This window comes from Dipodomys merriami, unplaced genomic scaffold (assembly GCF_024711535.1).
Source record: "Dipodomys merriami isolate MVZ:Mamm:240054 unplaced genomic scaffold, mDipMer1.0.p SCAF_91, whole genome shotgun sequence".
Classification (NCBI taxonomy): Eukaryota; Metazoa; Chordata; class Mammalia; order Rodentia; family Heteromyidae; genus Dipodomys; species Dipodomys merriami.
Window position 1 is genome coordinate 1,675,607 of NW_027206524.1, and position 14,303 is coordinate 1,689,909.

Sequence of the window (14,303 nt, forward strand, 5' to 3'; positions counted from 1 at the left end):
TTTTACAGTGCTAATCAGTACCAATGACATAAGTGATAATCTGAGCAGAATAACCTGGGTTTTTTGTATTATTAATGATACTGCAAGCTGTTATCATCAACTCAGTTATTTGAAACATTTTTGCTGTCATGAGTGCTTTAAGCTTAGGAATTTCTAGAATTTGATAGTTCTTAATTTTGCTCTTCTTTTCTTTCTGTCGGTTGTGAGGCTTGAACTCTGGGCTTGGGCACTGTCCCTGCACTCTTCAGCTCAAGGCGAGCACTCTACCACTTGAGCCATAGTGCCACTTTCCATTTTCTAGTGGTTTATTGGAGATAAGAGTCTCACAGACTTTCCTGCCCAGGCTGGCTTTGAACCATAATCCTCAGATCAGCCTCCTGAGTAGCTAGGATTACAGGTGTGAGCCACCAGCACCTGGCTTTAATTTTGCTCTTCTATTCAAAACATACAGATAAAAAATGTCACTTGTACTGAGTTTGTCATTTGGTTCCATGGTTATTAGAAAGAAATGTCATGTTATTGAATATCTTATTTAAGACATTACATGTTGACAATTCTGAGCTGTGATTTATAGACTTAATAAGTTTAGTAAATGGTAGCATAAAATTATTTAAATAGTTTCTAGCAAAAGCTTTCCCTTTTTTAGAAATCAATGAATCTCTGGAGAAATATGAGATAACAATGAAATTTTGGTGTAAATACTTTTTAGTTTTCTGCATCTAGTCAGTGTGTTGGATGACTTACCAAAAATAGATGTCTTAGCTGTCATTTGAATCCACATTTACATAAGCACTTAAATCTTCCTATGAAGATTTTAGATCTAGGCAAATAAGAATGAGTCTCAGCATATCTATGATCTTAGGCCAGTCTGCATCTATCTAGGAAATAAGGTCTTTCTACCAAAAGATAGGTATTTTCGTATTCTGTAGATAGTAATATAAATAGTCTTTTCCTATAGTTTTGCATCTAACTCGGAGTAAAATCAGTCTTCGAGATCTTCACGATCCCACATGCATGAGTCTTCTCCTTAATCTGTTGTAACCACACTGGCCTTATATTTTCTTCTTGAACTTCTGCCTAAAATCCTCCGTGCTTCCCATATCCTTCACCCTGACATCAATACTTTATATATCTTCATGGTTTAAATCTGCAGGTCTATAAATATTATAATAAGCATTCATATAAAATAATATTCCCTTTCAACACTTACACCACTTATTTCCTAACTGGCTTTGTTTTATTTTTGTTATAATCTTCATTTTTTAGTTATTTGTCTTTAAGTAGTTGTACAAAGGCGTTGACATTTAACAAAGGAGTTTATGAATACAACGCATCTTGATCTCTATCATCCCTGTCAACATTCTCACCCATCCCTCCACAACCTCCCTTTCCCTTCCTTTTCCATCCTTGCCCTCGACCCTACCCCACAGGTACTTTCAAACTTCTAAAAATAGTAGTAGTATCTACATACATATTCTCTTTATCTCTCTCACATGCACAAACATTAGACAGGTGGGGCTTACTATGTAAATGTATAGTCAGGCACAGGTAAAGAGGATTACATTAGGAGATATATGTGTGTCTGTGTATGTATGCCTCATAAAATAGTATAAGCTTTTACTATAACATTTTTGGTAGATAGCAATGATAATACCATCAAAAATATGGGAGAAAATTGACAAACTAAAATTACATAGCCAATTACCAGCCAAATATAATAATATTTTCAGATACTTAAGTCTCACAAAATTTAGCTCCCATGTACTTTCTCAACATACATGTGCCTAAAATATAGTTTTATTTTACTTTTTTCTTTTAAGTAGTTGTACAAGAGTTGCCATTCAACACAGTAGTTTATGAACATAGTGTCTCTTGATCAGTGTTGCCCCTTTGAACATTCTAACCCATCCCTCCCACCCTACCTACCCTTTCCCTCATTTTTCTTAATTTTTAGGTTATGTATTTTTTGCCATTTAACAAAACAATGTATATATATAATGCATCTGGATCTATGTTTATTTATTTTTGAATTTTATAAAAGTATGTAGCATGTGATGTTCTAGAACTTGCTTTTTCCTCCAACTTTGTTTTTCTAATAATATCCATATTTTTGCTTTGCTATCCTTTGCTATTACTGTGCCTATTTCACTTTGCATTATACAATTGAGTTACTCTAGATATTTGATTCTTATGTTTGCTATTATGAGTATTTGTGGATGCATCTCCTGGTATGCAGGAACAAGTGTTTCTAATAGAACCATTGTGTCAAATTATTTGATGTTCATCGTAACTTACAGTCATGCCATCCCCATGTAATAGCCACATCCTCCTAATTCCATTATATATGGAATTTTAGATACCTTTTTATTCTGCCAATCTGATGTGTTAAAATATTATTTCCTAAATTAGCATTTTTGATCAGTATGACTAAACATACTGCCATATGTTTGTGGCCATTTCTCTTTGTTTTCAGTTGGAAGGATGGCAGTAAAGCAGACATGGTTGAAGAACAGAGTGGGAGAGGGCTATTAGTGTAGAGCTAGCTAGGATGAAGGTGCTGGAGAGAAGGTTGACCCTTGTGATCTATAGCATTAACTAGATCCTCTGGCAGTGTATAACTTGTAGAGAATGGACAATAGGGGAGTAAGACTTGGCGCAAAGAGGTGAGTTAGAAAGCAGATGCAGAAAGCTGGTGATGTTACTCAAAAACAGCAGGTTTTGGAAGGGAATTGTTACTAATCAAATCTATGAGTAGCTTTACTTTTATAAAAGTTTTATATGTGTTTTCTATAAGAGTACACATTTTTTATTTTCCTAAACATGCTTTGAGTTCCAGAATATGATTATATTTTCATAGACTCAGAAGCAATTTCGTAGCAAAGTTCTTCAAATGTGTCATATTTATTCCTAAAATGCAATGATGAGTTTTCTGTTGCCAAAGATGTGAGGATTAATTGCTGGTATGATCATTTTAGAGCATGGCACTGAATGGCTTTTATGAGCGATTCACAGCAGCTGTGATTCCTCATGTTCAGCAGCTGTGTTATCCTGACTCAGATACTTTGTCATCATTAGTAAAGTCACAAGTTCCTGGTAAATTCAATGTTTGAAATAAAGGAGCTTAACACTTTTCTCTCAGCTAACCTTCTATTTGAATATAAGAATGTGTATTTCAGGAACATATCTGTTTCCACTTTGCCAGTAGCATGATCAGCAGTGTGAGATACTATGTGCCTATATATTAACTTCTGACAAACATGAGTTTGAGTACTTTTCACATCTTAAGTTCTAAGACCATATAAAATAAAAGCAAGAACACTGAAAAACCACATCAGTCTATTTACTTTGGTCATAATATAGTGATATCACTTTCTTTTGAATGTTTATGTGGAAATAATAAAATATTACAAACTTGAATTTTAAGCTTTTATAGGTTATATAGAAAGGAATAAAAAACTCTTAATTTGAATGCAAATGGTAAAAAGAATTTTTGTGAATTAAATCATGGTAAACAAAAATGATTAAAAAACAGTGTGGAAGACTGAATCTGGTAGATGGAAGGTTGATGGGGGAATCTGCTGTTACCCCTTTCCCCAGTGATGAGCTTTTCATTGCAAAGCAGAGGCATTCAGAGTGTAAAGCAGGATAAAAAATGCTTTCCAAAGGAATTCCCTAAAACACAAACTTTTCCATAAGGAGAAACAGAAATAATGAATATATGACATATGACATAGGGTCCAGAATGAGACATTTTGCAAGGTTCCTACCCCCACACACCATGACCTAAGATTTCCCACTCTGCCTCACTTCCCAGCAGCAGCACCCTGGGAACCAAGTCTTTGTTCATAATGGATTCTTGGGGGACACGGAGCTACATGAAAACCATGCCATGTCTTGTAATGAAAACATGCTAGAGACCAGGTGAAGCCTGCCAGGAGACATTTCAGGAATTACTGAATATCTCTTTCTTATAGGTCTTTGAAATAAGGATAGGTGGAATAGCAACAAATTCTGTAGCTTTCCTACAGTTCTTAGGCATGTATTTAGGCTTGTTTTCTGAGGTTCCCAAAGTGGTCTGATTTCATAACACAAGCTTGAATTTTCCATAGAATACAGAAGAATCCATGTAAAAATGCTGTTAATAGATGGTATTCTATCCCCTTTGACATGACCTTAAGGCAGTATTACTGAAAAAAATATTTTAGTGGTTTCAGATATGATTAATAGACATTATCTGTGCTTGTGAAAAGTATGTTAGAATTTGCAGAAATGATGGCCCATTGTTAAAACCTTGTTAATAAGAATATTTTTCCTATTTTTGAACTCATTTTTTTAAGCATCAGAATAATTTGTTAAATAACTCAGCATCATGTGTTTTTCTAGGACAGAAAGCAAAAACCTTTGTCCTTGTTTACATTTTATTAAAATAGTTTTTAGCTTCATGTATAAAAAGTACTTTTACTTCGTTTCTTTTCCCTGTAATCATTTGCTGTCCTGTTTGACAAATTTAAAACACAAGTAAGTGATAGCAATGTTACCAAAGTTAAAACTGCATCTCCTGACTACCAAGTAGTGATGTTTTGAAGTGTAGCAAAGCTGATAAATTAGGTGCTGTTGCAGAGTTCAGCTAGAACAAATGAAAATAATTTATCAGAAAAACAGAGAATCAAACGCTGAATCACTACAGCTTTTTACAAGACTAGAAAATCAATCAAAAGCACAAGAAGTAAATTAACAATATGATTGTGAATGTTAATGATTAAATAGAATATTCATTCTGAAAGACTTGTAGCTCTTATTACAAATTTTACTAATATAGGAACAACAAAATATGGCATATAGGTCATAAGGAAAAACAACTTAGATCTTTCAGAAAACGAAAGCAGAAAAGTAATTAACAGTGCTGCAAATGTCATAAATTTAAAATACTGACTTAGGATAATATATACTTTTTTTAAATTTTGTTAGTTAATAATAGATAATGTTCAGTTGAAACATTAAAGAATCATCACCTTATTGACTTTAGACTTAAACCTTATTATCTATAATCTGGATTATTACTCATAAATGATTATGTTAATTTTCTTAAAATGGGAACCATTAAACATTTTAGAAAGCCTGGGGCTGGTGGCCCACCCCTGTAATCCTAGCTACTCAGGAGGCTGAATCTGAGGATTGCAGTTCAAACCTAGCCCTGGCAAAAAGGTCCGTGAAACTCATATCTCCAGTTCACCACCAGAAAACCAGAAGTGGCACTGTGGCTCAAGTGGTAGAGCACTTGCCTTGAGCTGAAGAGCTGAGAGACAGTGCCCAGGCCCAGAGTTCAAGCACCACAACCAAAAAAAAAAAATTAGAAAGTGTTAACAATTGACTTTTGATGAGAATGATGACAGACTAAGGAAGTTACCGAGGTGAATGTAAATAGTGAATGTTAACTTGGCTTCATTCTAATTAACTGATACTTCTTTGGAGCCTTATGCAGAAGAACACTGAAATGACAGCTTAAAATTACTCTGGGGTGTTAAAAATTAGATTTATAAAATCTTGTCAACCAGTAATGACTCAGCCTTGCTTTACCATTTTACAGTGTTTACTATGCTATTATCTTGCTAGTTTCTGCTTTTAAAGAATGTATCTTTTTCAGCATTTATATTATGGAATTAAAATAGACAAAAATGGATTTCAAAAATGAGCCAAGAAGATATTAATAATAGGTAATGAGTGCTTTCTGAATAAACACCTTTTAAAATGAGAGTTATCACAGTCTATAATGTTTTCCTCATCTTTATTTTTTAACTATTCTGGTAAATCCGTAAAATATGAAGGCAGTTGCACAGAGATAATAAGATTAAAACCTCTTTGTAAGCTGATATTTAGGAGTTATTTTCATTTATTGATACTTTCATCATTCAGGTTATTTCACAGCTGCGGATCTTGGGCAGATCAGTAACTGCTGGCTGCAAGTTTGATAGAGAAATCTGGTCTAATGAACTTTCTCCTGTCCTCAATCTCTGGAAGAAACTAAACCAGGTTCGTGGTTAAATGCTGTTTATCTTTTGTATTGAGAGTGGCAGTGTATCCTGCTCTCTGCTTTGATGTCCTAATAGAGTATTGCTTCTCAATATGATTCCTCTTTTCTGTATTTCCACCCATATAGTCAAATATGCTGAATTCCAGGCTCCCTTGCTTTGTATTTGTAAAATGAATGAATTTGACCATACATAAAATGAGTATTTCAGAAATTTCTTAAAAATAATAAACAGTCCTAATTTTGATGTGGTTTAATATGTCTGTGATTTGTATTAGTATTTGGTAAGTTAATGGCATTTTTCTTTTAGAATTCAAACCTGATTCATCAGAAAGTATCTCCTCCTAATGACCGACAAGGATCTCCAATATTGTCATTTATCATTCTTGAGCAATTTAATGCCATTCGTTTAGTACAAAGTGTTCATCAGTCTCTTGCTGCTCTCAGCAAAGTCATCAGAGGAACTACTTTACTGAGTTCAGAGGTACAAAAATTGGCAAGTGCTTTATTAAACCAAAAGGTAAGCCAATTCTAGCCATGTTTTTTGTTGTTGTTGTTGGTTGTGAGGCTTGAAATCAGGGCCCAGGCCCTATCCTTAGCCTCTTTGTGCTCAAGATGAACACTCTACCACTTGAGCCACAGTGCCACTTTGAGTGGTTAATTGGAGATAAGAGTCTCCCAGGAACTTTTCTGCCCAGGCTGGCTTCAAACCAAGATCCTCAGATCTGAGCATCCTGAGAAGCTAGGATTATGGGCATGAACCACTGGCACCTGGCAGACATATATGTTTTTATTCCATTGTTTAGGTGGTTCTTCCTTTATGCCTACTTCCACCATAGATTTCATAGTTAATAGTTAATAGTAACAGAAAACTAAAGTCAAAGTGGCTGAAGCATGTAAGAATTAATTGGCTAACATAAGTCTAATGATGGCTAACATTGTCATTTGGATGTAGCAGCTTATAAATATCTTTAGATTCTCTTGTTATTTAGCTTCATTTTCATTGCATTTGGAAAGACATCTATTTTGATTTCACTGGGGAAGGTTGTATATACATTCAGTATGTATATGTAGATATATCTGTGTATCTGTATATATACATGTATGTATATACTGTATAGCTGTACCCTACCAGCCCAAGTCTAATACCATTTGAGCACCAAATCCAATGGAAAGAACACTGATCCTAGTAATTTAAGAAAAAAAAATCTTGGTGTTGCTTCTATTTAAAACATTAACATCTTTACATAGAAATTGTGACGATGTACAGTTTTCAATAACTTGTGCTTCAGTCCAGTGCTTGTTCCAGGAGGTGGGTATGTGTTTCTTTTCATCGTTAACACATATACAGGGCTTAAGGGATGATGTTTAGCCTATGGAAAATCAGGAATATGAAAATAATTTTATTAAATGATTGGATCATTTTATATGATAGTAAAATCTATGTAATTCAGATCAATTGAGTAGAGGCAAAACGCCTTGAATTTGATTGTAGCTCTTTGAAAAATATAGACTTTATAGAACTTGATAACTTGAGAAAAATTTCACTAGGGCTCTATGAAAATTAAAAGTTTTTGTGTTCTTTCCTGTTGTGTATATCCAATATAAGAAATTTTCTGATAGTCAACCTAAATTCCTCTTGGTGTGAGTATAATCCTATTGATGTTAATATAAAGATAAAGCCTTTATAGAACGTGTACTCAATGATCTAAGAAGCTATCCAGTGCCTTTCACCATTTATAGAAAAAAAAACTTTTCCTGAATCTATCTGGAAAAAGAATTTTAATAGCTTTGTAATGTATAGACTAATATATTTTAATCAACTGTGATTAACAAAAATTACTATAGTGCTGTACTGTATTATCAACTATAATAGAAACACTGTCAGTCCTGAAAAATCCAGACACAGAAAGAACCAGTAAGGGGGCTGGGAAGGTGGCTCAGTGGTAAAGTGCTTGCCTTGCATGCATGAGGTCCTGGGTTTGATTCATCAGCACCACAAAAGCAGAAAAAGCCAGAAGTGGGGCTGATGCTCAAGTGGTAGAGCACTAGCCTTCAGCTGAAGGAGCTGAGGGACAGCACCCAGGCCCAGAGTTCAAGGCCCACGACCAACCAAAAAAAAAAAAAAAAAAACAGAAGGAAAACTTTGAGAACTTTATATTGACTGATATGTTGAATTACTACAGTAATGAGTGCTCTACTACTACTGTTATTATGATTTACCATGAGAAACTTGAGGAACAAGGACTGTTAAATAACCACAGTACTAAGATCAGCATTTGAATCTAAGCAGATCTTGTTGTCAAAATTAATGTAACTTTAAATTTACTGAAATCAAAAGAGAAATATTCTTCAGTGTGTTTCTTTTAAAGCTCTTCTATATGCTACTTAAGGGCAAAATAATTGGCTTTAAATTAAGGAGAAGGGAGTGATAACATAAGAATGTGATTTGTGTAATATAGTATGACTAGCAGAAATGAAGCTGAGAAAATTTAAGGGATATGGGATTAAGAGCAGTTTTCTCAGCCAAAGTAAAGAAGCTGCATTGATACATTTTGCTGTAGCAAAATGATATTTTATGTAGAAATACAGTATAGCAAAATGGCTAGAATGTGGTCTCTGGAGTCCTAGTATACTTACTATGTGTAACTTGGAAAAGTTACTTAAACTCCACTAAACTATTTTTCTTATTTGTAAATGAGGATAATAATAAAACCTACTTTATAAGAAAAGTGCTTGGCATATAGAGTACCCCATAAATACTATTTTTGTTACTTCAGAAGAGCTTCATTATGAACAGAATAGTTATTTATGTAGAAACAAGCAAAGTGGGTTACTGAATGCTCAGAAAAAGCAAGTCAAGAAGTCTTTTAGATTCCTACTATTTTTTATCAAATAATTATATTGTCATTTATTTTTGCAGAGTGAACAACCGTTTTTACTTCTTTTTTTATTGTGAAAATACTGTACAGAGGGGTTACAATTACATGGGCAAGTTAATGAGTACATTTCTTATCAAGCATTGTTGCCTCCTCCTTTGTTTACCCTTCACATCCCTTCCCATCCCTTTCCCCCACTCCCCTAAGACAAAGTTGTAAAGTTCGGTTTTGACATAACGACTTGTACATCTCATTGTTGCAATAGGTCCACCTGTATCCCTATTTAAACAATTTGTTTTTTCCCTTCCCCTCCACAAATTATACCAACATCAAATAACAGGGGTTATACTATGGGGGAGGGACATACAAAGAAATAATCTTACAAATGTGTTAGAAACAATCACCTGAAAGAAAGAAAAAACACTTGAATACATATCTTAGGATTCATTTCCCTAACATCAACTTAGCTGAACTTTTCTGCTTGACTCAGACATATACTAGATATTGCAAATAAGGGAAACCATGGGACCTATGTTTCTTTGGGCCTGGCTTACTTCATTTAATATAATTTTTTCCAAGTCTTTCCATTTCCTAACAAATGGGCCAATGTCATTCTTTCTGATGGAGGCATAGAATTCCATTGGGTATATATACCACATTTTCTTGATCCATTCATCTACTGAGGGGCATCTGGGTTGGTTCCATATGTTAGCTATGGTAAATAAAGCTGCAATAAACATAGTCGTGCTGGTAGATTTAGTATGGTCTTGCTTGTGAACATTTGGGTAAATGCCCAAAAGTGGGATAGCTGGGTCATAGGGAAGCTCTATGTGGAGTCTTTTGAGGAACCTCCATACTGCTTTCCAAAGTGGTTGAACAAGTTTACACTCCCACAAACAATGCAGTAAGGTTCCCTTCTGTCCACATCCCCTCCAGCATCTGTTGTTATTAGAGTTCTTGATTTTAGCCATTCTAACTGGGGTGAGGTGGTATCTCAGTATTGTTTTGATTTGCATTTCTTTTATGGCTTAGGGAGGTTGAGCATTTCTTCATGTGTCTATTGGCCATCCTTCTTTCCTCTTCAGAGAAGTTTCTCTAAGTCTTTAGCCCACTTACTTATTCGGCAGCTGTTTGTTTGAAGATTTGTTGTTGGGAGATTTAATTTTTTGAGTTCCAGGTATATTTTGGATATGAGTCCCTTTTCCGTTGTATGGCTAGTGAAGATCTTCTCCCCAATCCATGGGCTTTCTATTGATCTTGCTAGCTATGTCCTTTGCCATGCAGAAGCTCTGCAATTTCATGCAATCCCATTTGTCCAACCTTTCTTTGATTTGTTGTGTTTCTGGGCCTCTATTAAGAAAATTTTGGCCTGTGCCAAGGAGACCTAGGGTTTCTCTTATTCCATCCTGTAATGTTTTCAGAGTGACTGCTTTGATTCCGAGGTCTTTGATCCATTTGGAGTTGATTCTGGTGCAGGGTGATATATAAGGATCTAGCTTTAGTTTTCTACAAGTAGTTAACCAATTTTGCCAGCACCATTTACTGAAGAGGCTGTCTTTCTTCCATTCTGTTTTTTTTAGCTCCCTTATCGAAGATTAGATGGCTATAGATCTGTAGGTTCATTTCTGGGTTTTCAATTCTATTCCATTGGTCCTGAGGTCTGTTCTTGTGTCAGTACCAAGCTGTTTTGATTATTATGGCTTTGTAGTAGAGTTTGAAATTTGGTATTGATATTCCTCCAGCACTGTTCTTTCTGTTGAGGAGCGTTTTTGCTATTCAGGTTCTTTTATTGTTCCATATGAATTTTTGGATTGCCTCGTCTATTTCCTTGATGAATGAGCTTGGCATATTGATAGGTATCGCATTGAATTTGTAGATAGCCTTGGGAATTATTTCCATTTTCACGATGATCTTTCCAATCCAGGAGCATGGGAGGTTTTTTTTTTTTTTTTTTGCCACTTTCTAAGTTCTGTTTTGATTTCCTTTTTCAAGTTTTTGAAGTTTTCATCATAGAGGTCCTTCAATTCTTTGGTTAATTCCTAGGTATTTTATTTTTTGTGGGGCTATTACGAATGGAGTTGCTTTCCTAATTTCAGCCACACTTTTCTCATTGTTGGCATACAGAAAAGCCATTGATTTTTGAGGGTTAATTTTATACCCTGCTACTTTGCCAAAGTTTTGAATCAGCTTAAGTAATTTGGGAGTGGAGTCAGTGGGATTCTTTAAATACAAGATCATGTCATCTGCAAAGAGGGAGAGTTTTACTTCTTCTTTCCCTATTTGGATCCCCTTTATGTTTGCATCCTGTCTTATTGCTGCAGCTAGGCATTCTAATACTAGAATGAAGAGAAGTGGAGAAAGTGGACATCCTTGTCTCATTCCTGAGTTAAGAGGAAATGGCTTTAGTTTTTCACCATTAAGTCTAATGCTGGCTGTAGGTTTGTCATCTACAGACTTTATTGTATTGAGGAATGTTCCATGGATTCCTAATTTTTCCAGAACCTTCATCATAAAGGTGTTGAATCTTGACAAATGCTTTTTATGCATCTATTGAGATAACCATGTGGTTCTTATCCTTGCTCTTGTTGATTTGATGAATTATATTAATTTGCATATATTAAACCAGCTTTTCATCCCTGAAATGAATCCTGTTTGATCGTGGTGTATGATTTTTTGGATGAGTTGTTGAAGTCGATTGGCCAAAATTTTGTTGAGAAGTTTTGCATCAGTGTTCATCAACGAAATGGGTCTATAGTTCTTTCTTTGATGAGTCCCTGCCTGGTTTTGGGATGAGGGTTATGATGTCTTCATAGAATAAGTTCAGTAGTGAACTTTCTCTTTCAATTTCATTGAAGAGTTGGAGGAGTATTGGTGTGAGCTCTGCTTTGAAGGCTTGTAGAATTCTGCTGTAAAACCATCTGGTCCTGGGCTTTTCTTAGATGGGAGGTCTCTTATTGCTGTTTCTATTTCAGTGCTTGGTATGGGCCTGTTAAGATGGTTTAACTTGTCTTGGTTTAGTTCAGCATGTCAGTATTTGCTAGGAAAAGGTCCATTTCTGCCAAGTTCTCAAACTTATTAGCATAAAGTTTTGAGAATTATTCCCTTATAATGTTCAGAGTCTTACTTGTTTCTGTGGTGATGTTTCCATTCTCATCTCTAAGTTTATTTATTTGGGTGTGTTCTCTTCTTTTTCTGATAAGATTTGCTAAGGGTCTGTCAATTTTGTTCATTTTTTCGAAGAAACAACTTCCTACTATTTTTGAAATGATCTTATTTCTTCTTTCTCTCATGCCACATAGACCACTTTTTTATTTGGAATTTATATTCTCAGAAGCCTAATATTTCCTTCGTGACCCTTCATTTTTCCTTAACTCTACAAAGTAATGGCTTCAATAAGATATCTTTACATGTGTACAAGTACTTGGATCATATTAACCCTTCTATGACCCATTGTTATGCCCCTCCCAGGTCCTTTTCCTTTTCTGTATCCCTAACATTCCCTGTTTTACTTTCAAGTCTTTTTTTTTCCATGTAAGCTTTACATATGAGAGAAAATATACAATAGTATCTTTTTTTCATCTAAACATTTTTTATTTTTATTTTTTATTGTGAAAATACTGTACAGAGGGGTTACAATTACATGGGCAAGATAATGAGTACATTTCTTATCAAGCATTGTAGCCTCCTCCTTTGTTTCCCCTTCCCATCCCTTCCCATCCTCCCCGCCCCCACCCAGTCCTCCCCGCTTCCCCGCCCCGCACCAAAGTTGTAAAGTTCATTTTTCGACATGATGACTTGTACATCTCATTGTTGCAGTGGGTCCACCTATATCCCTATTTAAACGATTTGTTTTTCCCCTTCCCCTCCACAAATTACACTGACATCAAATACAGTGAAAGCAGGGGTTATACTGTGGGGGAGGGACATACAAAGCAACAAAGAAATAATCTTATAAATGTGTTAGAAACAGTCACATGAAAGAAAAAAAACATTTGAATACATATCTTATGGTTCATTTCCCTAACATCACCTTATCTGACCTTTTCTGCTTGACTCAGACATATACTAGATATTGCAAAAAAGGGAAACCATTGCAAATAAGGGAAACCATGGGACCTATGTTTCTTTGGGCCTGGCTTACTTCACTTAATATAATTTTTTCCAAGCCTTTCCATTTCCTAAGTTAAATAGGCAATGTCATTCTTTCTGATGGAGGCATAGAATTCCATTGGGTATATATACCACATTTTCTTGATCCATTCATCTACTGAGGGGCATCTGGGTTGGTTCCATATCTTAGCTCTAGTAAATAGTGCTGCAATAAACATAGTCGTGCTGATAGCTTTAGTGTGGTCTTGTTTGTAAACATTTGGGTAAATGCCCAAAAGTGGGATTGCTGGGTCATAGGGGAGCTCTATGTGGAGTCTTTTGAGGAACCTCCATACTGCTTTCCAAAGTGGTTGAACAAGTTTACACTCCCACAAACAATGCAGTAAGGTTCCCTTCTGTCCACATCCCCTCCAGCATCTGTTGTTATTAGAGTTCTTGATTTTAGCCATTCTAACTGGGGTGAGGTGGTATCTCAATGTCGTTTTGATTTGCATTTCTTTTATGGCTAGGGAGGTTGAACATTTCTTCATGTGTCTATTGGCCATCCTTCTTTCCTCTTCAGAGAAGTTTCTCTTTTAAGTCTTTAGCCTACTTATTTATTGGGCAGTTGTTTCTTTGAAGATTTGTTGTTGGGGGATTTAATTTTTTGAGTTCCAGGTATATTTTAGATTACAATAGTATCTTTGTGATACCATACTGGTGGTTTCACTTAATGTGATTTCTGGCTCTATTTTCCTAAAAATGATATAACTTATATTTATACTTCGTTGCATATATAGTATATATATGCAATATATATACACACCATATTTTATCCATTCATCTATTGATGGGCAAGTCTATTGATCTGTAACTTGGCTAATGTAAAGATGGGCAAGCAGGTAATTCTGTAATTATTGGATTTTTATTGTTTGGTATTGTTGGATCAACATGGTAATTCCACTTTTTTGAGAAACTTTCATACTGAGTTCCATGGTGGCTGGATTAGAATACATTTATACCAGCAGTGTGTATGGATTGGTTTTTCTATGTATCACTGGAAAAATTTGGACTGTGTTTACTTGATCTTAGCCAGTTTATGGTTAAATGAGAAAAATCAATGCAGTTTTTATTTAGATTTCTCTAATGGGTTATAGGTGTTGAACATTTTTCAGTTACTCATCAGTGGTTTTCTAGGTGCTAACATTATTGAGGTCTTTTTTCTAGATAAAGCAACCATTGTTAGGGTGGTTTTATATTTTTAGTGGGTTTAAATATTTACAGTACCTACTCCTTTTTTTTTATTG

The 14,303-nt window shown here is 35.1% G+C and overlaps 1 protein-coding gene across 3 annotated transcripts in view; it reads left to right on the forward strand.

Annotated features, from left to right (window-relative positions):
* LOC138821327 (cytoplasmic dynein 2 heavy chain 1) overlaps positions 1–14,303 on the forward strand; it is a 168,949-nt gene that overhangs the window by 139,286 nt on the left and 15,360 nt on the right. For all 3 annotated transcript variants that reach the window (XM_070013461.1, XM_070013463.1, XM_070013462.1), the window contains 2 exons: positions 5,914–6,030; positions 6,339–6,548. In XM_070013461.1, coding sequence (XP_069869562.1) covers positions 5,914–6,030; positions 6,339–6,548 — 327 coding nt within the window. The remainder of the gene's footprint in view (positions 1–5,913; positions 6,031–6,338; positions 6,549–14,303) is intronic.